Genomic DNA, 23,484 nt, shown 5'->3' with positions numbered 1-23,484 from the left:
AATCATTCAAGCTTCATGTTTATTTTTTTTACCATATTGTACCTTTCCCTTGATTATCTTAAAAAGCCTACAAACATAGTGACCATAATGACTTTCAAAAAGGTACAACATGTTCCTTCCAAGGATACAAAAAAAAAGTCCCTGAAAAAGTGGAAGCACTTTTTTTTGTGACGCTGAAAATAATAGCAGGAGGACAAAAAAATCAGCGGCAGAGGCAGCAAAACATGGAGGCTTCAAATGAAATGTCCTTGAAGACTTTCTCATTCTTTGTGACAACTTAATAATGAAACACGACAGATTGTTCAGCGCGAAATAGGAGCGTTTTGCACATCCCGTCGGCGATACGTCACACTGTCAACCTAAACAATGTTTTGCTCATTGAATTTATTACAAGAAACGTCTGCTGGCGAGAGGGGCTGCAGGAATATTTAAAGAAGAAAATGTGTCTTATAGTCGGGTAGTTTCCAAACACAGATTTTTTTTTTCTTTTCTAGACAGAAAGAGAATGTTTATTTGCCGGTTAGCATTGGGAACAAAAACAGGATATTAGTTGTACAAACCTTTTAGTCAGGCGTTAACAGTCTAATGTCCTGGTAAAAGCTTGTAAATATAATGTTTTAAGTGCGTATTTTGATTAGTTCACCTTGGTTTCTTCTGTCAAATAGATATTGGTTACCTTGGTGGTGTTTTGACTCAGAAAATAGTTGAATCATCACATTTTGTCTAATACCTACAAGTCTGACGGTTCAGATCGGACAAGTACACAACACATAGTTCATTTTCCCCGCTATAAGGGAAGTAAAAAGTGGACGGCTACTACATTAGAAATTCACTATAGATGTGTAAAACATTGGCAGTCGTCCATATTCTATAAAGCCTCTAATTTCCATTATAATAACACAACGATTGCGTAACACGTTTTAAGGCCATCCTCAATATTAAATTATGACATTTCCCAACTGGCTCATCGCAAAGGGATTTACTAATATCTCCCAAGGCTCGGTTTGGCAAATAATCACAAGCAGCCCACGTCTACTCTACCACCTCTGCAATATGCCTCAATTTCTTCCGACAATGTGCGTTTCCAACTTGTTTGTTTGGAGCTTGATTCAAAGCAGTGCCTTTCTTCTCTCACCTCTTCTGCATAAGGCTCCTCTGAAGATCAGCCCACACTCCTCTCTGCAGGACTGACTGCTGTTTACCAACCAGGCGTGAGTAAGTTCATCTATACTTAAATATATTCCATAATGAAGTAATGCAAGAAGCAGGTTGTTGAAAACACAAGACAAGCAGAAAGCCAGAGCACAAACACAGAGGCATCAAGTGGACAATTAAAGTGCTATAGATCTAATTATAATCTATTGAATTAGCATAGCGTAGCATCTTTCTGTCCACAAAGTTTTACAGTTCCGAATTATTCTTTCACACCTTGGAAACAGTGAATTAAACGCCTGGGTAAACACTCCACAGAGCGTTCATCTAAATATAACACAACAATGCAGATGAAACACAAAGACAAATCTTCAACAGCGGCACTTTTCTGTATAGAAAGGTGTCTTGGATCATTTAACATTGTGATCCATCATTATCATAAATGGGGGTTAACAGAAGATTGAGAAACAGCGCCCTCTTCTGGCAAAAAAGAAGGCGAAGCACGTAATTTTGGTTAAATACAAGTATAGGAAGTAGAAAGTTCATTCTGACTGGTATGAGATTAGGTAGTCTTGCTCATTTAAGAGGCGTGTCACAAATGTGCATCTGTGAAGCCCTTAAATTAAGCCTTGTTAAATATTGAATGAATGATTCATATTTCTGACAAAAGTTGCAGTTGACCTTTGATTTGACCTCTACCTCATGCTGCCTTTGGTCTACACTCCTCTATCCCGGCAGATTAAAACAGCAAGCGTAATTTCTTTTGAATGTAGTTAATCTTTCATCATTGGCCTGTCAGTTAGATCACCCTTTGTCTTCGTTATAGGTTTCTGAGAATAAAGAATGAACAAATGAGGGCAAAAGGTGCAACCACAAGAAGACACATTTCAGACAGGAGCAGTGCTTTCAACTTAATTGGCTTTCTCTTGTAGAAAACATAGCATTGCATATGAAGGCGCTGCTCTAGTTGAGTCAATAAGATAAGAAGAAAAACAGAGTGTAACTTAATATGCTTGGGGCTGAAAAGCAATGTTTTTGGAAGTGCAAACAAATCACAAAAACTTATATTTTTTCAGCATAGAGTTTTTGGGTAATTCTGTTGAATTTGAGCCAATTAGTTCCAGCTTTTATCATTGAAGTTCCTCCGAGTCTAACTATTAAACTACCCGCGCAGTGCTGACAGCTGAGGTGTCCTTGGATTAGTCCGCACCTCAGCACAGTCTGGTCACATTTACGCGCTTTGCTATTTTCAAAGATGTATAGTCTGTAGTTTATCAAGTGGGCTTTTGTTGGTCTGTGAACTTGTGGGCTGGAGCTGAGAGGGAGAATGGTGAGGGATGAGACTGCATCCTCATCGCTTTTTTTCCTCCTTCAGAAGCAGCGCGTGAACCTCAGACTGACACCCACTCCCCTCCTGCATTCACGGAGCCTCGATATGAGCAGTTTGAAGCGAGCTGCGCCACCTTGACTGCGTTTAATCATTGAGGAGAAGACAGGAAACATTCTTTATCCCGCTCGGCTCGCTCACCCCGCCTTCCCGCCTCTCTCCTCCGTGCTCTCGCCTCTCCTCACTGCTTTCATCTCCGCGCCGCCGTCTCTGCGTCTTGTCGCTGGTCCAAACACCGGGGTGCATGTGTCGCGCAGCGGCAGCAGCGCTGCACTTTACTGCGCACCGGTTCCGCTGGACGTCACCGAACAACGACACTCGGGAAGCGGCTCTGAGTCCTGCCGGGGCCGGCGGAGTGGTAGGGAGACTGGACCGAGAGCAGGACCAGGAGGAGAAGCATCGTGGCTACCTATAGCCCGCTCTCCGAAACCATGTCCGACTTTTTCTTACTCGCCTTTTTAGCTCTATTTTCGGGATTATTTCCATGCGCCGAGCCCTCGACGGTGTCGGACGAGGATAAAGGTAAGACAGAACCGCAGTCCGGTCAAACTTGGCAGTGGGAGCTGTTCTGGTGGGATTGTGCATGAGGCAGCTGCTGGATTAGGCGATGTGGAAGTGTTGTGTGTTTGAATGCGCAGTTAATTAACTAGACACAGCAGCGTTCATTTGAGCCAAGTGATGAAGCCACGTTGCCAGCATCTTTTTCATCGCCGTTTACGCTGCGAGCCGATTCTTCTCAAGTGAACGCACGCACTGTACATTCACCACAACTTGCCCTGCGCAACACTCCGGATTTGTGCATTTTTAGGAACATCCTCGCGCCCGGATGAGATTTGGTGTGTGATTTCGCCTGCGTGCCTCGGCATCAGTGCAGCAGGTGTACGCGGAGGCTGCTCGGTGTGTGTTCCCTTTGGGCTAGTCTTGTCTCCTCTCCGTGGCGGCAGCATCCTCACACCGGATGGAGAGACGCGTTTAGTTGTGTTTGGTCACAGAGTTCTCGGTGCAGCCTCCGGTGAGAGGTGTTTGGAGGCGGCACAACGGTGGCGGCTCCGCGTCCTAATGTCGATTAAAGCGGCGGTCTGTGCCTTTATGGACTCGGGTTGGATGAAATGGTTGAAACATATTTGGCTTTTTTTTTTTTTTTTTTTAATTAAGGCGACCTCACGTTTAGTGACTTTGCCTCAATTATTGTGCGTCAGAATTTGAAGTTGTAGTTTCAGCAAATACGATTTCACAAACGTCCGATGATGACTAACTTTTGGGGTCCAATAGGCGACTGCAAATTAGGAAAGATAGCACCCATTGTAGTCTATGTTTAAATGGCCAAATCTTGAACTCACTCAAAATGATTTTACAGTAATTTAGTAATGCTCCATTTAGAACCATGGGCTATTGAATACCAAACTGTGAAATATTGTTTTTCTTTTTTTGCTTCCCAAATTGCAGAAATTACAGACTATTATTCGTTTTACCAGTTACTTGAGCCATATTTTTGTTTGCACTTTAGACCCTTTGGCAATTCAATGGAAAAACCTAATGTAGGCATACGTGACTTCGGCTTTTTCCCCCCTATGCTTGTCTGCTAACTTTGTAATTGCAGTCAGCCGGCTTTGGTGTGATCATTGTGTGGATGCAAACCCTGTTTATACCGATACATGTGCTGTAACTTATTAATAGGCAACACAACTTAGACAAATAGTTGAAATCCTGCGATCACGTATCCTTGCATGGAATTCCTATGGGTTAAGTGCTTTCTAACGCGCTGCCTTAAAGGTCTCTCGCCTCCTGCTCTCTATTCCACACCAGTGTCAAGTCAGTTTGGTCCAAATGTCACTAAATGCCCCCCCCCCTTTCCTTCCTTCTTTGGTCGACTTCTCCTTGGCATTCACAGTCGGCGAGAAAAAAGGGGCTGTTTACTTCTCCGCATGTGCATGAAATGAAAAGATAAATTTGTCTGTCGGAAACTCCCTCCGGATCCTCTGGTTTGCTACGATGGGGGGTCGAGAGCAGGGGGAAAAAAGCATTGCAAAACAACACACACCTGAAAACTACTTGGAGCTTGTCGGAGCGTTTTTATTAATGTTGCTAGAAACAAAGTGGGGTAGCGGCACTTTTATTTTATTTTTTTTGACTGTGTTGGATAGGTGTTATTGAGGTGGTCAGTGGCATTTCATTTCAAACAAATGGGACTTCTGCTAGTTAGTAGGCTGCCATCGCCTTATGAAGTGCGTGGCATTTTTGGGGGGTTTTAATTAGTCATTTCCTTCCAGCACAATAGTTGTTTGCGTAATTAGACGGTAATGAGTTGGCTTTGTGGCAGGTGAGTTGAAATGGCAGAAAATGAGGACGAGGAACGCACCGTGGTTTCTGAAGCAGTGTTTGCTCATGTTGTGGCGCATGTGCCGTTGGTTGTGCGAATGAGGGCTGCACAATTCAGTAACTCGTGATAACAATATTGAAATATCTGAATTGGAATAGTTTTTATTGCCATTGTTTGAGAACAGGTTCACAAAATAGGAATTTTTCTCGGTGCAGACGTGCAACATAAAACATACAACACAGAATTGAGAAAAAAAAAAAAAGCTGTAAAACTTGAAACTATAAGGCTATGGGGCATGCATAAAGAATATTAAGATAAATAAGGAAAAAAAAATTAAATAAATAAAAGTAAAATATGGTAAGGACGACAACAATTTGACGTAGAACAACTGGGGTATTGTATTTACAGATGCGTAGGTGTATAAAGTGAACCATTATACAACTTAAATTGAAACAAAAATCATTGGTGATTTCATTTTTATTCATCAATGACTTGAGAAAAAAAAAGTCATGACTAAAAGTAGGCTAGAATGGACCAAATATGAGGATAATCATGACGTGTTTAAGTCACCATACAGTAGTGTCACTCAGTCACATGGAACGCCAGTTTTTTCCTTCTTGTTCTTCTTTTATTGAGCCAGTTCTTTTATCAGCTTCTTCTGTTCTAGTTTGTCTAGTAAATAGTCTTCGACCTGGGTTAGTCCAGTAGTTTTGTTCAATTTTAGAAGTTGGTTTTCCTTCTTACTAATTTATTTGTTCGTATGTAACTTACAAATCCAAATTATTACTGAGCTTGTATAAGACAAAAAAAACAGAAAACCACTAACTGTGAACTGGGGATACGTGGCCATTAGAAAGCCCTTGTCTCTTGGAATTGCCAGTAACTCGTGTGTCCTCCTATCTTTGTCCATCTAACATTGACCTGTCGTGGCCAACCGACTGCTGATCCGACAAAAACGAGCTTATAGGAAGCTACGGCGGACCGAAGGCAACGCGTGTTACGATCTACCATTTAAATACCCTTGACCTTATGCTGCTGCGATAAGCATCAAACTGCCCCAAGGTTGTTAGAAACATATCAGGCTCTTTAAAACGAGGCAGACACGGAGAGGTGCGTGTGCCTAAGCAGAGGAGGCAGCCTTTAGGAGTTAATTAAGGGAGAGCTGAGATGGTATCGCTTCAGTGTACGCCGCTAACTGGCTGTGAGTGTATGCCAAAGAGGACCGCGCTGGAAATGCAACAGAAAATAGTAATTGTGAATGTATAGGCGGCAACATAGGTGTACGTCCATGCAGTTATTTCTTTCAAACTCGGCTTGAAATTCTATGAGAAATGAGTGCACTTTTACAGTGGTTTTATTGTAATAAAACACACCCTTTTCACATAAAGCCTATCTTAACGCATTAGTGATTTTAAGATCGACAGTGGTGACATTTGTGAATGTTTACAGGCAGTTATGTAAATGATTATGTGGAGAATTTGTAAGCGTGTTCATACAACATGGCATTTTAGTTGTCGGATTTTATTCCAACATTCAATATTTCAATTATAGTTATTTTATAGTGAAGGAGTAAGACATGTTTTCTTGTTCCTTATGGCATATTCATAATGGTTAAAGTACTAAGAATTTGTCAGTATGAGTTAGGGCTGTGCCATTAATCGAAATTCGATTACAATTTCGATTGTTACACTAAACGATTACAATATTAGCATAATCAAATTATTATTTTTTTGCAAAGCAGACTTGCATTATTTCAAGGCTCTGGGATTATTTTCCCTTCGCATTTTACGTGCCATGGCTCATGCTTTTGCCTCACATAAAAACAAACAGTGCTGTGTAGGGCTGGGTACCGTTAAACGGTACCTACTTGGTACCGACCAAAAAGCTCCGGTAGGGGGCGGAATCGAAAAACTCTTTTTCGGCGCAAATTTTCTGTACTTTTTCACTCCAAACGTCAATAAATGATCCACAGTGAGTCTAAAAAAGCCTGAACTCATGAGCAGCTTCAGCGCAAATGCAGAAGCGAAGCAAAGCTGTAACTTACTCACACTTCAGTCATTATCAGAGATGGCAGAGCTGTGGTCTGAGCCAGGACTAAACCAGGACTTACAGTAAACTGGTTAAAAACCAGGACTAAACCTGGACTGAATAAGAAACTAGAGCTCTTAGACAAATAGAAAAGCAGTGACAACATGGTAGTGACAACAAGAAACACATCGGCTTTACCTTTAGCTTTAGCCCCGCAGAATCTGAAGTTACGCGCTGTTGTTTACAACTCCAGCTGCACCAAATGGCTGCACAAAGATTGTCTCTGGAAAAGGTGAGAGCTCACTCTGCATTAGCCATTTTTGGAACAGTCATGGTACATTGTTAGTGACAGAGTGAGCGCTCTCACTATGTAACAGATCTTTGACGTGTGAGGAGCTTTCACTTCGTCGAACAGCGCAGTGTGTTTAGAAAAGTTTATCTGAAAGAAAACGGTGCCTGATGTGGATCTGGTCTGTTCCTGCAGCTCAGAAGGTAAAAAAAAAAAGTCCTTTCTCTCTTTTTATCACGGCTTTAGTGGAAATTCTGCTCAAAAAATGAAGTTACAGGTGAAGCTGCTGCGGTGTGTTTTCTGATGTGCCGTGTTTGGACTTCCTCCTGAACGATACTTTTCCTATGCACATTATTTTAACTCAATTAAAATAACATACGTAGGTATCTAAAAAAGTACCGTTAAGGCACCGGTACAGAAAAGCAGGTATCGTAAAGTAGTGGTATTGCAATAAAATGAACGGTACCCAGCCCTAGTGCTGTGTGATGATGTCATCAGGCCGCGCTGCTCAGTCTTCATGTGCATGTGCGAGGGCTGGCCAGCAGGGGGCAGGTGTGAAACAGAGACCTCTCCTTAATCGAGGCATACTTGAAATCATTTGTACTTTTATGACTGTTCAGAAAACATAGAATATTCAGCATAGTTTTATTTATTAATAAATATATAAATAAAATAAAGACTTTTTTTAAAGGCAACAAATAATTGAATAATCGAGCAGCCCTAGTATGAGTGATTGGGAAAGAAATCCATTATTGCTTATAAGAACAGCACTCTACTCTACTGTTTGTGTGATCCGTGTTGCACAAAAGCGCGAGGGGCGAATAATGAGGGTTTTGGAAACGGACTCCCCAAAGCACACTATCACACCGTTACACATGTGGTCATAGTGTGAGCGTGTGCCCTGAGGCAGATTCACAAAGCGGTGGCAGTCGTTCGTTTCGAGAAGCTGCTGCTTTTCCCCCCCGCCATCAACCAAACACGGCGTGGCACCAGGGAAACGTGCGTTTGTTAAGTTTTGAAATAGCTGCGTGAAATGGGGGACATGAAATTAGATACCGCCCTCATCTTCCCAACTGAAACCCTCCTCGGTTTCCCCTTTTGAAATGAACGCTACTAAATGGGGCAGCGAGAATATTTGCAGTTCAGTCAATATTGCAATTTAAATGGTCATAATTAGCACACGAAGCTGCTATTATTTAGGTTGTATAATGGCTACAAACCACATGTCTTTATGACTAAGTAAAACATGTTCTGATATACACATGGTTCTTACGTAGCAGTTCATGTTTCTCTCAGATGCATCTGCTCCTTGACATGAATTTCCTCTGTGAACTTGCAAATGCTCCTCCACTAAACCTGCAGTGTTACTATAAAGTCTAATCTATTTCCTCACATTTCTTAGACAAGTAATGAAAACTTCCCCGTGTTGATTTTCCCTTCATAAAAAAAAAATCACTCTATTCTTCCAGAAACATCATGCATAATCTGTTGTCAAACTCGTAGTAGATTGTCTGTCTGGAGCATGTGGAGATCAGAGTTACTTTCAGAGTAATGGCGCCGCAGTCAAATTGGAGGTGGCAGTTTGTGTGAAAGAACAAATATTGATTTGTTCCATGTGGCACCTCGAGATATTGAAGAAAGAGCTTCATTTGGGTTTGTGTTGTCCAGGATTAATGGGGCCATACATCACTGTTTAATACCGTAACAGATATTAAAACAGCCCTTTGAGAGCTGGATAATGCAGAATTAATTGGCTGCTCCTATAATGCTGTACATGATGTAGTAGGTACTCTTTGATGCATCAACAAAAGTAGGATTAGTCCGTTTAATCTTTCGGTGTGTCAAATAATGTACACGGCATGTTTCATTGTTCCCACGGGAATGTGTTCTCTGCATTTGACCCGTCGTTCAATCTCACTGTTTCATTGCGTCAGGAGCAGTGTTTAACTGGCCTCCCCATACTTTATTAGAATGTATAATAACCCGTTGTTTTGCATTTTTGTTGTGATTTACAAGGTTGATAAATTCCACAAAGCATTCATTAAAGGCCCTATACCTGAGTTTTTGATTGCAAACGATGAAAGGGGAAGCTACTAAATAAAAATGTTAGTTGTTGTTCGTAACTTTCCTAATATATTTGTAGCATCCAAATTCTTTACTGGACACGTTTATTGGTAACTTGCAGGGTCACTTTAAAATAAAATTGTTAGTTGAAATGTAATGTAAATGTTAAAGAACAGGCCACCGTTTTTCCATACTGAGATATGTTCTTACCTGAGCTTAGAGGAGTTGATGCGTACCTGTCTGGTCTTTGTCCGTGGAAGAGCTTGGTAGCTTACAACTTCACCCCGTTTGGAGCTATAGAAATACATTGGGAGAGGCCAAATGCTAACAACATCTTTGGTCGTTGTGCGTTACTGAGCGCACGCACAAAGACCAGACAGGTACGCATGAACTTGTCTAAGCTCAGGTAAGAACACATCTCAGTATGTAAAAACGGTGGCCTGTTCCTTCAAGTCTAATGTATAAGTGCTGCTGCCCTGGGGTAGATTGATGGAACCAAGGCTTCCAAACTGTGCCACTGGCCCCTCCATCCACCACCAATCATTCACTTGCATTTATATAGCAAGGTGGGTGAAGCGTCTTGCCTAACAAAAGTGCGATGTCCTCATACATATTCTAAATAACGAATGCCCTAATAACAAACACTGTCACTCGATATAAAACAATTGCTCTTCTTTAATATCTTATGATACTGAGAGGCTCAGTGTTTATCAAATGGCGTGAGAACATGGATTAATCCAGCCTTTATAAATGGTATCCTGCAGAGATACACCAAGGGCCCCGTGTTGCGTATCAGCGATCTGAGCGTTCATATTCTCTGACTTGAACACAATGGCTATCTATAACCAGCCCCTCTCTGCTCAGAGCAGTTAAATAAATATTCTTTATACTTAATACTCCCATTGTGTCCTCACACGTTTTAACACAACGCTTGAAAGCAGGAAATTGGTCACTAAATTACACGAGGACATGATAAATAGTGGGCAAATGGAGATTATGGTAATGACTTGGCTGCGGAGACACTAAAGACTAAAACTTGTGTGGATTTGAGGCTTTTCACTGACACTAGTGGAGTTGTGTAACCGCAGTGCATTTAAAACGTGGGATGTAATGAACAGATGACCTTCAGAAAGAGAGTGTTTTCTGTGTTCTTAGCAGTCTTCTGGAAAACATGAAAAGTCTGAATGTTGTATTGAAAACTTACAAGTTATAGCATATGTCCTCTAGTGAAAGGAAAACATGAACAACAGTCTTCTATTAGTTGCAGCAGTAGGCGTGGGCAGTAGTTTATTATACAGTGCACTATACAAGTCATGCCTTACAGCGGATAAAGTTGATCTCAAAACTTGTAATCTTAATGACAGTGTTATTTTTGTAAAGATTGATTGATTTTTTTTACATAATGCATTCATAACTTTTTTTAAATTACGAGTCAAAATTTAAAGCAGTACTACGTAGCTTGTTAATCTTAACAAATCCTTTTTGTAGTCTCTCTGGGGGTAATTCAAGTGTTTATGGAATGATTGGGAGTCTTTCATCTCCCCCTGGTGTCTCTGTCCAGAAAACCACAATTGCAACTTCGCTGCCACCTAGTTGGAGTCACCAATACAACCCAATGGAATCACGAAGAAGAAGCTAACAGGCTAACACCACTTAAACAGTATTTACAGCCAAGTCTGATTGAAAAAAAATATCTCCATTGTGTAATTGGATGTACAATATCCCTCTCTCCCTTTGTCTTTTCTGTCAGCGTAGTATTTACTCTCATGGACAAAAAACGCAACATGCTACGACACCTTGCTTTGTTCTGCTTTAACTTTTGCTTGTTTATTGTTTATTGTTTGAGTCCCCATTAGCGGCCCATTTAATGACTGCTCGTCTTCCTGGGGTCCTTTCTGGTGCCACTTCTTATGTAATGTTACACACTGTAGCTAAAGTATATTTGAACCCCTGGTTATGACGAACGCCTTCCCTTCTCAGAGCGGGCAGAATCCGTGTTTTCTTAGCTGCTTTGAGCTCGTTTTGGAAAACCTGAGGAGTGAAGGAGAGGCCGCACGCTGTGAGAAAGCCCACAACCCACCCCTGACACAGCAGTAAAGAGCCCACCTCAGCACAGACTTGAGCCCTCGACCGGAAGACTACCCACAATCCTCCTCATCGCGCTGTCCTCACCTCTGATTGAACAAACCACGGGCAGATTCCACATGCGGTCAAAGCAAATAATGTGTGGGAATGGCATGGCAGGATACGTTTTTGGAGAAACTTTACCATGGCCTAATTGTGCTCTTGTATAATACAAATTTCAGAGTGTGGCATACATGTATGTCTTCCATCATATTAATGTATTAGTGTTACTTGGTTGTAGATCTAGTATTAGCAGCAGTACCGGTAAACAGAAGCTTGACATTTGTAAAACCTTGATGTATAACTTCATTATTTCTCATGTTTATTAGCCACAATGATGCATGTTTTTGTGGGTATTCTGTGTCTAGCTTATTTCTATTTCAGTTCTGGTGCTAGTGTTGGCTTTCAAACATCTTCCTCAGGTATTTTAATGATTGTTGCTCACCGTGTTTGTACTGGCTTTGGGGCGAGACGTGTCGTCAAACTTTAAAGCTGTGAAATTCCCCTTCAGGATGTGCTGCAGCAGATTAACCGCCCTCAATCAAAAGCAACAAAAACGCAATAGACGTTTCCCCTTTTTCCCATTACAAGTTCCACTGCACTTTCCTATGACAAGTGCTTAGCTGGCATTCCCCCTCACTAGATTGCATTGGGCCCTTTTACTAGACATTAAAACAGCAAGGCATTTATCAGGTGCTGTCAGCTAAGTGTTGGTACAATTGGGAGCATCTATATTGAAGGGGCAGAGGTGAAGAATAGCCCAAAGCTAAAACGGCACATCGGAGCGCCTTCACCCGCAAATTTATGGGGCGCGATCCGGTAGAACGAAGATATCGAATGAGAGCCCCTACACATTTTCTGAAACTGTCCTAAAGTAGCCATACTTGTAGTAGTACTTAACAGTGGTATAGACAGTATCTGATTTTGATAGGACCAGCTTTAGCGGTGACCTCTGCCCTCTTAATGGGATCGCATTGGTTCAAATGGATTGTGTGAAATGGTTAAAGACATTGGTGGTAAATTGATTTGGTGCCATTGATTACAAGCACTGGAGTTACTTCTTCAACCTTTATAATCCATACACACTGACGAAAGGTGTTAGCAAAGCAGTTAGCGCTCTAGAAGGTCTGCGGTTTGACTCCCACCTGGGCGGGGCCTTTCTGTGTGGAGTTTGCATGTTCTCCAAAGTGCCAGCAGGATGAATGAGAGTGTGTTTTAGAGTGCGACTAGGGGAGAACGGATGCAAATTAGTCCTGTGTGGCTTCTTTACATGCATGAGACCCATTTGTGTTCATAAACCTCTTAACCCCCACCTGAACCGAGGGCATTTTCTGCAGTTCGGCTTTACCCAAAGTGTAACGCCTACTTTGAAAGCTAAGACCTACAAAACTGATCTAAACAGATCTCTTTCCTTTGTTGCCGTGTTGTTGACACTTTTTTTCACGTGCTTTTTCATCAAATTTTGCCACTTTTTGTGGAGTTCTTGTCACTTTTTTGATGCACTTTTATGTTTTTTTGTGTGCACTTTTTGCTGTGTTTTTGTTGCATTTTGCTCCTCACTTGTTGATGTTTTTGTGGCTTTTTATTGCTCTTTTGTGGCATTTTTGAAGCCTCTTTGTTGAGTCCAGGTTTTCTCCCTGTTTTCGTCACCATTTTGATGCTTGTTTTTTTTTTTTCAAGAAGCTTTTAGACTGGAGCAAATGTGCTCAGTTTCAGGTGGGGGTTAAGAGTTAACATGCACAGTCCCGACCAAATAAATAAATAAAAATATTGCAAGTCGGTGGGTCAAATTGAGTTTGGTGGGAGAAAAAAGAAACAGTTGAATAATTACTGCAAAGCGAGCTGTCTTTCTGTCCCAATAGAGATGTAAATCATGAAACCAATACGTTTACAAGCGTAATATAAAGTTAAATATTCATTTATGCAATCAAGTCATTTTTGCCTCATATGGATCAAAATGAAATGCTTTGTTGATTTAAGGATTTACTCTGGAACAGGGGTGTCCAAACTACCGACGGTCAGTGCTGTAAAACCTTTAACTGGATGCATTTAGCAGCAGAGGTTTTAATTGTGCCACTTCACCTTGATAAGGCTTGGAAACTTAAGACCAGTTCTCTCTCACACTGGGGGGGAAATCATGCAGAATGATTCAACTTTAGCCACCCCCGCTGTAGTTGAAAGCACTAAAATCTTAACCCATATATCATGTAAAATATGCAATTATTCATCTAAATTTGACTTCTATGCATCATTGTTCATGCTTGAGAGTCACCACAAGCACAACTACGGGGCCCAGGGCGGATTAAAGTTAGATATACCTTGAAGTGAACCGTAGGAATCCTTCACTCAAACAGGAGTGCCCTCGAGAGCCGCCGTGTCTGACCGGGCTAAAGTCTGTCTGTCAGACTCAGAGCTCAACATGGTTAAAGGAGAAGGCAGCAGCACTCAAAAGACATGCACTCAAGAGGAACTTTAGCCAGGGATGTGGTGTAGCAGCTGCTATGGCTTCAACACAACGCGAATAAAATGATGCGGTCAGAGCATAAAGTGGGTTGAATCTGTGTATAAACATAATCTTTCAATTGGTGAATCGGGCTTCAGTAATGTCAAGGGCAAAGTGAAATGATTGTACTTACAGTGTATGTAAAATATCAGTTATACAAAAGGTTTGCCGGTGCCACTATGAAATATTATTACCCACAAATGACTACACACAAACATAGAGATTGCACTTGCTTAATAAAATAGTGACATGCTGTCCATTTCTTCCACTAATTGCATCAGGAGTTCAAATGAAGCTAACCTTTTGTGCACACATGGACGTGGTTTGTCAGAGGTGTTGCTATGGGGGCTTGTATTTATGAAGTTTTACGGTGTTTGTGCTGGAAGTGAAATGACTCCACACGACCCAGATTCTCTTTTGGTTTGCAATTAAACTGCAGAACACGACGTCCTTTGACATTGACCCATATGCGATGTGTGGTCATAGAGTCGTGAAAGTTTGGTAAAAGATATTTCACATTCTCGACTTGAAGCATACGTTTAGTGAAAAAGGCTTAAACATGGATTTTACATTGTGCCTCACATTTAACCCGCATTCACGCCAGTCCGGCTTTACCCACATCTAAAAGCTTATGCTCTCAAGACCTACAAAACTCATCTTAGCTTCTGCCTCGTTAGGATGTCATGTTTTCATCATGTTTTTGTTGCTCTATTGACATGCTCTGGTCACACATTTTCATAAAATGAATAACGCAATGTGGCCAAAACGGTACCATAAAAAAAAGCAATGAAAATGTGGCAAAAATGTGACAGAAAAGAAAAGAAACAATGATCAAAATGTGCCACAAATGCAGCAAAAAGGCAGAGAAAAAAGGATCAAAATGTGGCAAAAATGGGACAAAAAAGCAAAGAAAAATTGATCAAAATGTGTCAGAAATGCAGCAAAAAAGCAAAGAAACAATGATCAAAATGTGGCAAAAATGGGACAAAAAAGCAAAGAAAAATTGATCAAAATGTGTCAGAAGTGTAGCAAAAAGGCAGAGAAAAAAGGATCAAAATGTGGCAAAAATGGGACAAAAAAGCAAAGAAAAATTGATCAAAATGTGTCAGAAGTGTAGCAAAAAGGCAGAGAAAAAAAGGATCAAAATGTGGCAAAAATGGGACAAAAAAGCAAAGAAACAATGATCAAAATGTGCCAGAAATGCAGCAAAAAAGCAAAGAAACAATGATCGAAATGTGGCAAAAATGTGACAAAAAAGCAAAGAAAAAATGATCAAAATGTGTCAGAAATGTAGCAAAAAGGCAGAGAAAAAAGGATCAAAATGTGGCAAAAATGGGACAAAAAAGCAAAGAAAAATTGATCAAAATGTGTCAGATATGTAGCAAAAAGGCAGAGAAAAAAGGATAAAAAATGTGGCAAAAATGTGACAGAAAAGCAAAGAAACAATAATCAAAATGTGGCAAAAATGTGACAAAAAAGCAAAGAAACAATGATCAAAATGTGCCAGAAATGCAGCAAAAAAGCAAAGAAACAATGATCAAAATGTGGCAAAAATGTGATGGAAAAGCAAAGAAACAATGATCAAAATGTGGCAAAAATGTGACAAAAAGGCAGAGAAAATGTGACCACAACATAACAAAAATGTGACAAAACAACTAAAACATGATAACACAAACAAGGAAGAGGCCTTAGCTTTCAAATGAGGCGTTACACTGAACCATAGTCTGTGAGGAAGAGAAGAGAAGCTTTTAGAATTGGGGGCGAAACTGGAGAAAATATGCTCAGTTAAGATGGGGGTTAAGGGGGTTAACCTAAAAAGAAACCCCAGTCCCACAGAAATCTGTGAATTCTGCGCTCACCTTCCCTTAACTTCCACTCCGCCCTGACCGAGACAGCGTGACCTCAAAAGCCCTTGTGCCTTTGTTCTAAAGAATCGCCTCGAAGTCCTTGGCATTTCCCACATTAAATCCGGCGATGTCTGCCTAATGCATGAGCCTGTACGCATTTAGCTTATGGCCGGATCCCAACAACAAGCATCACACTGATTAATACTTAAAGATTGGATTTATCATTCGGCGTGTGCGCGGTCTGGCTTTCCTGCTCGCGTCTATGGCGAACACAGCAGAATTTAATTTAGCTCAATACGGCGGAGAGATGGATGCGTGGCTCAAACGGAGGAACTGCAACATGATTTACAACGGTCCGATGGGGACTTTTTATAAACAGAGTGAATGCGTATAGCCGTAAGTGAATTGAGACGGGTTACATACAGCTGTAATTGGAGAGATCAAACCTATAGTTGTCAGTGGATGATGTACAGTAGCGGATTTCAACCTGGAAATGATGTCATGCTGGTGAGGAGGAAGAGATGGAGAGGATGAGACGGCTGAAGGTTTTAATCTTGCATACCGGTATGTATATATTTTAAGTCAGCTGTTTCACACACACACTAAACTAACTCATCTAAAAACTTCTCAAAGGCCAGTTTAACACCTCATTTGAAAGCTAAGACCTATAAAACTGATCTAAGGTTTTCCCTCGCGCCGTTGTCACTTTTTCATCACTTTTTTGTTGCCAGATGTGTTGCTCTTTTGATGTATTTACGTTTTTACATTTTTACGCTTTTTTCAAGAGGCTCTTAGACTTTGAGGTCGAACTGGAGAAAAGGTGCTCGATTAAGAGGTTAATAGAGTTTGCTGTGTTAGATTTGATGTTGTATTGCAATATTGTTGTCAAAATGTTCAGTACAACTATCAAATATCACCCTGGAAACCTAATTTGACTATGGTTAAATGAGGTTAAATACCTGACTTTTTTTTTTCTTTTTGTAGGGTAGAATTATTTTTGCCCCATAAAAGTATGCAGTAAAAGTAAAATCAGCCTGATGCGGGAAGTTTGCGCCATATTATGGTTTGTTGATGTTTTTACTCATACATTTTCCGTGAGAGTAAGTACTACACTGACAGAAAAGACAAAGGGAGAGAGGGATATTGTACATCCAATTACACAATGGAGATTTTTTTTTTCACTCAAACTTGCCTGTAAATACTGTTTAAGTGACGCTAGCCCGTGGTTCATGATTCCATTCCATTAGTGTGTATTGCGGCTCCGACCCGGAGGCAAGGAAGTTGCATGCATGGTTTTCTGGCCAGAGACACCAGGGGGAGATGAAAGACACTTGTATTACCCCTAGAAGGACTACAAAAAGGATTTATTAGGTTAAACACGTTACTTAGTTCTGCTTTAACTGTTGCCGCCATGCATTCCATGTTGTAGGTGACAAAAGAAAAGTTAAAAAGAGCGATGTGTAGCCGGAAATCTTTCCCGTTCCTCCTTTGCCATGTTACTCCCTGATCAAATAACTAGCTGTCAGACACAGATGCCCCGGCGGCAGAGCGTGGCCAACGGGCCGTCCTCCAGCGTGGGTTGGATCCCCGTGTGGTGTTGGGACCGGCCGAGTGGGACCAGGATTAGCCCTCTGCTCTGCCCTGCTCCGCTCCCTCCCAGCTGGCACCTGGCACCCTCCGCTCAGACGCTCAGGGCTCCGCGGAGCTGCCATGGCCCAGAAACGCGGAGCAGAACAGGGGAGGGATTCATTGCTCCTCCAACAAGCCTCATTCAGACACACACCCACGGAGGGAGCAGGGGGCCAGTTGGAGAGAGGCGCTGTGGGCTGCTTAAAAAGAGAGAAATTGGAGGGAGAATTAATAATGATTTAGTCCCGGAGCTGGCTTAATTTACACCATATCGGGTTTGTGTAGTACTTATTCAGTTTACCTTTTTATGAAAGAGTATATGGATGTATAAGTAAATATATTATACTGAGTGGTGAGAAAGATTACACAATAAAATAATAATACTGCTGTAACAAGAATAATTGCAATTTATTTGAAATTGACACTATGTAGGTAACATAATCACTCGAACCTCTACAAAACCGTAACCGAGCACATTTTCTCTAGTTTGGCTTTATCCAAATCGAAAAGCTTCTTGGAAAAAAAAGAATAGCAACGAAAATGAGGATGAAAATGTAAAAAAAGATCGCCAAAAAAAGCGAGAGAAGTGACGAAAACGGCATAGAAAAAGTGACAAAAGAGCAACAAAAGAGCCAAAGTTGGTGATGAAGAAGTGAAAAAAAAAGCGACGAAAATGTGAAATGACAAAAAGCCATTGGAAAAAATGGCGGGGGTTAAGCAACTTTCTTGTCAAACACAGAGATAGTTGAGTTGATAATTCTATGCATATATTGGGTAGATGTACAGCTTTGTCAGACAGTGGAGTGAATTGGGGCAAATCGGCGGAAATGTTATTGCGCTTCTACTTATGATTTTTTTGTGGGGAAAAAACATCCCCACAAATTGCTACATTCACAGTACTTCCCATTTAACACAAGACTATAAATCATTTACTCTAACCGTAAAGCTTCTGGATATGTTTAAAATGTCCACCGTGACCTGAATCATTTAAAGCATTTAATTCTAAGTCAATTGTTTTGCCACAACACAACCATTGGTCAAACAAATACCGATTTATTACCCCTGTGAAACCCCTGCTCTCACCTACACCTGTGATGCAACACCACAATTCAATCTGAACAGCTGGCGGCCCGCGAGGCTCCGCTCCATTCTCCCGATGTGTAGCCCTCTCGGCCAGTTTCTTGGTGTTAAAATTAGATTGCCAAATACATCACCGGCAGCTGTCATCCGTCCCGATCCACTATGATGCCCCGAACATGCTTCCGAGCTTGCATCGATCCGCCCCCCCCCGAATCCCCATCCTCGTCTTTTCGCCCAAGTTGTCTGTGGACTGCGTTGGGTTCGAGAGCCTATTAACCGTGCACCCATCAATCACGGTGCAACCCCGTGTTTGTTTGGAGAAGTCTTTGATGCGATTAGGGATTCAGCGAGGACTCTCGTGCTGTGTCGAGGTGTATAGAAAACAATGCATTTATCGCAATAAAGGTCCATATCACGGGGCAATGTCATGCAATAATGTCACAGCCGTCCATCTGACAGATCCCAGTCGACGATGTAGCTTTCTCTACAGTTAAATAAAAGAGTAATGTCAACCTATTTAACATCACATACTCTACAGTCTCACTATTTTTCCTTTTATTTCTGGTTTGCTCGTGGGCAGCGGTCACACCCCTGTAGCTCGCGTGATGCGGCCCTATTCTCTGACACTGGAGATTAAGCACTGGGCTCTCAGACATGTCGGCTGTCACAGGTATCTCCTCCGCTGCCCGCCTGATAAGGGCCACTTGTTCACCAAACTGCCCTCGCCATGGAGAAGGAGAGTTGAGACCTCTAGAAATAAATGGAAAAAGCCTGGACTTACTGAGATTTAATGTGTTATTGTTGGAGAGAGTGCCTGTGATTGCCTTTGTGGCCCCAGACATGTCAATAATTGAAGAGTAAGAGCCCACACTTCACCCTTTCTTTGTTAAAGATTGGATTTGGGGGCTAATTTTATGCATTACTTTTTGGTGTTTTGCTTCAGTCTAGTTTTAGTCATACAGAGCAATTTTTCTCAAAAGGCTTTGGTTCGAAATGCTTTTTTGTTCTCTAAATTATTCACATTAGTTTTTTTTTTTGTTAGTCTGTTATGATGAGTAGCTCATAAATGTGAAATGTTGTACAAATTAGAGACACAGTTAGAGGCACTTTGAATTGATTAGCCCTGAACTAAGATGCCATTTTGTCTGCGTGACTGACTATACACTCTAATGTAATGTTATCCTCATCAAAAGCACGTTTTTTAAAATTTCATTTGTATGTTTATTTCAATCCTCAGTCAGTTCATCTCCCTCTTACACCCTCAGACATACGTCACACGGAGATTTCCATGACTTCTTCTAATCCGGACCGTGCCCAATTAGCATGTTGCTGATTATAAAGTTTAAGTACATACCTATAAGTTTCGCTTTTGCACTGCTGCTCTGATCATCAAAGCAAACAATAGGATTCATGTTAGAATCTTGGAAACAAGAGTTATTTTACATTATTTTAAGCTACAACAATAATACCAATAAACTGTCTAAAACTGTTGGGAAAGGTCTGGATAATGCATGATATGCCAGGACCATTGTGGCAGAGACCCAATTCCTTGATGTGGCAAATGCTCTCTTAACTTGTCATTGTTTTAACTTTCTTATACTTTTTTTTTAATATTTTGGAATAATCATTTAATCTTTTGGAAACATCTCATCTGTAAATTTTAATTATGTCTTATTTTTACGCTTCATTGTAACACAATAACAAGAAAACCAAGGCACTAGTTTTGTTTCACCCATTAAAAAGCCAAGGTTGGCTAATTGGAAGTCAAGTGGCCACTAATTGCTTCACTCAGCTACTGTATTCATTCTCCACTGTGCATACATAGAAACAGCAATATAGCCAAAACATTACATCAGATTTTAAATAGAATGTTTGTATAAAATAGCAATTATCCTATGTGAAACAACAGCTCTGTTAAGTGTGTGCACAAAGTGTTAAACTATGCAAACGCTTCTCTGCTCAGCTATGCAGCAGTAATTAGGGCTAAATTGAACTTCATGGAGTAGGAGGTGACCAATCAATGGGAGAAAATCAGCAACTAAAGGTCATGCAGTCTAGCATTAACCGGCTGTGGATGCATTGGGACACACTTATGGTTGCAACAGTGGGTATAAATGAGGGGCTGTATTGGTGCTGTCATGGTAGATTTATCTCAATTGGAGTGAATGGTGGAGGGTTCAAAACAGAAATATCTGTAACCTCCATTTTAATGTTAGCATATTAGCATCTTAGTGTTGGTTAGGAGGGATTTGCATATGCATTTGTTTTTTTCTGGTCCAACCCAATATTTGGTACCATCATATTTTGTAAATAGCAAAATGTTAAAGCTTTTAACCATATTATAGTTCTCATGTTAACATTATTGGAGTAGCATTTTACTAAATAGTATTATCAACTAGAAATGCAATGGCTGCGCCATTGCGATTGACTGCGGAATTGCGGGAAGCGAATGCAGAAATTGCATAAACTGTTCAAATTGCATAAATTGCTTAATTTGCATAATCTAATTTGCATGAACTGGTAAAATGCATAAAATGTCATGTTGCATAAACTGTATAAACTGCATAAAGTGGTAAAATCCCATAAAGTGGTTACTTTGCATAAATTATTAATATTGCATAAACTTTTAAATTCCATAAACTGGTCAAACTGTTGAAAGTGCTTGATTGGCAGAAGCTGCACAAATGGCTGAAAGTCCTGGAGTTTCCCCATTGGCTGGATTCACCCCATACACACTAATGCAAAAATTTCAAACTCTCGTATAAAAAAACTGGAAATCTGCAGAAGGCCAATTTTTTCTCAAAACCCACAAGTTGCAGAAGCTGAACATGCACAAAGTGCAGAAATTGCAGAAAATGCAGAAAAAAGTGCAGAAAAGCATGGATTTGCGGCAGCCCCATTATAAGTCAATGGGAAAAATCTCCGACATTTTGCCCAATTGCGGAAAAACCGTAAGTTGCAGAAGTCCCAAAAGTAATAGCACCCTTCTCCTCAACATGCGGAACATTTTGATGCATGACTTGCATAAATTGCACAAAGCATGAAGGTGCTGAAAGCTCTAGAAAATCGGGAAAAAGATGGAAGAGGAATAATAATAAAGAACATGAAAACCAATAATTGACTGCGGAAGAATTCCGCAGTCAATCAATAATAATGGCTTACACTTGTATTACCAAGATTTAGCCACAGCTGCCCTGGTGTAGACTGACCAAGGAAGCGAGGCTACCAGTCTGTGCCATCGGCCCCTCCGACCACCACCAACCACTCACCCACACACCTACACATATTTGTAATTCTATCTTAGTGAGGACACTCATAGACATAATGTATTACCCACACCCTAACCCTGAACCCAGTTTTAAAACTCAAACTGGTCCTCACAATGTCATAATTACAAGAACACACACACACACTCACTCATACAATCGTGTTGTGTAATGCTATCTTAGTGAGGACACTCAAAGACATAATGTACTACCCAGACCCTAACCCTGAACCCTAAGCCCCTAACTCTAACCTTGATCCTAACCCTAATCTAAACCCAATTCTAACCCTAACCCTAAAACCACGTCTTGACCCTAAAACAGTCCTTCAAATAAGTGAGGACCACCCAAAGAAAATAATAAGAAAAGGCTATGCATTCTGCTGGTCAAAATAATCTCATACTTGGCTGAACTTGCACTGAAGGAAATATAAAATGTCACTGACCCTTTTGATGCAAGAGTTCAAAAACATATATTACTTGGGAAAAAAGTCAGCAAAGCGCCGCCTGCCAGAAACGCACAAGATAAAAGGACGTTAAATAAGAAGTGTTTTGTATAGGCTTTAAAAGAGATTTGCCGAACGTCCAAATTCCAATCTGCGCTATATATTATATGGTGTCCCAAAATTGCAGCGCAACCACCAGCCTTACACAGCGAAATATTGAAACTCTTTGATCTGGAATAGTCTGCGTGCAATGACTTTCTATCAATATAACTTGAAAAGACCAAGCAGGAAATTATGTCTGATTAAAGTCCTTTGTTCCCTTCTGCAAACTTATTTAAAAATGTTTTAAAGTATGTTAGTAGAAGTCAGTGTTCTGTACTTTTTACCGAGAGATAAAGGTTCTATTTATATAACGAGTCGACCACGGGGAAAAAAATGACAAAATATGTAACTCACTGCAACAATCTGTCCGTTTTGTGTTGTCTGTTGAAAAAATAATTGGCTCTGCTGTTGCACATGCATTGGGTAGCCACGTGCAAATCTTCTGAGACAGATGTTTTTGCTGTGATGCTCACACTGTAAAAGCACACAGGCCTTTGCAAGATAGGGCCAGTGATACCATAAAAAACCCAGAAGAATTAGACTTTGTGGCTTCTTTACCAACGTGATATAAGCAGGGCTGCCTCCGAAACCATCAAATTATAGCCTCTAAGTACTAACACTAACAACTAATCCTTAACCTTTCATGTTAGATCTCTATGCAGTTAGTGAACTAGAGCTTCAGCAGCATTTGTCCTACACCAGCGATCGCTGTTATTGTTTACTTCCACAATTTTCGCCGGATGTTTTGGTGAATGGTCGGCAACAGCTGATGCATCCAGGTCTCTAACTCGGTTTTATAAAATGATAGATCTTTTACAGCGCAAGAGAAGCAATGCCCTGTTTATGGACATTGCTTTTGCCGATCATAGGATTTTTATCACATTTTTATCAAATATGAAAATGTAAAATGCCTACCACGGCCAACGGATGTGACGACATCGCGTTCGCTCGTATTCGACCGTCCTTACCCAGGGGAAGGGGAAGTGACATCACCAACAGCTGTTTTTCTTCTTCTTTAAAGTTATTGGTGGAGTGCAGGCGAAACAAATGCACAGGCCTAGTGTCCAACAACAACATAGTGTCAAAAGAAACAAATGCACAGGCCTAGTGTCCAACAACAACATAGTGTCAAAAACAAAGGCATTTGAGGAGAAAAAAAAACAATTCAAATGAGCCATACATTTCCCTTTAGTGTTATTGTATCTCAACAGCTGTTTCATAAAGCTACAGTATGCAAATTAGCCATGCGGC

At 40.8% G+C, this 23,484-nt stretch overlaps 1 protein-coding gene across 12 annotated transcripts in view; it reads left to right on the top strand.

Moving 5' to 3' along the window:
• Nucleotides 1–2,535: 2,535 nt before the first annotated feature.
• The window catches only part of lrp1bb (low density lipoprotein receptor-related protein 1Bb), a 451,054-nt gene continuing 430,105 nt past the window's right edge, over nt 2,536–23,484 (top strand). For 8 of the 12 annotated variants that reach the window (XM_079563322.1, XM_079563321.1, XM_079563329.1 and 5 more), the window contains exon 1: nt 2,536–3,061. In XM_079563322.1, the coding sequence (XP_079419448.1) occupies nt 2,971–3,061 (91 nt within the window). In that variant the 5' untranslated portion in view covers nt 2,536–2,970. The remainder of the gene's footprint in view (nt 3,062–23,484) is intronic. The other 4 variants (XM_079563319.1, XM_079563328.1, XM_079563325.1 and 1 more) reach the window with 1 other exon arrangement.

This window comes from Gobius niger, assembly GCF_951799975.1.
Source record: "Gobius niger genome assembly, chromosome: 9".
In the NCBI taxonomy this organism is placed as follows: domain Eukaryota; kingdom Metazoa; phylum Chordata; class Actinopteri; order Gobiiformes; family Gobiidae; genus Gobius; species Gobius niger.
The sequence above is the reverse complement of the archived record's forward strand: the minus strand, read 5'-3'. Positions and strand labels throughout refer to the sequence as shown.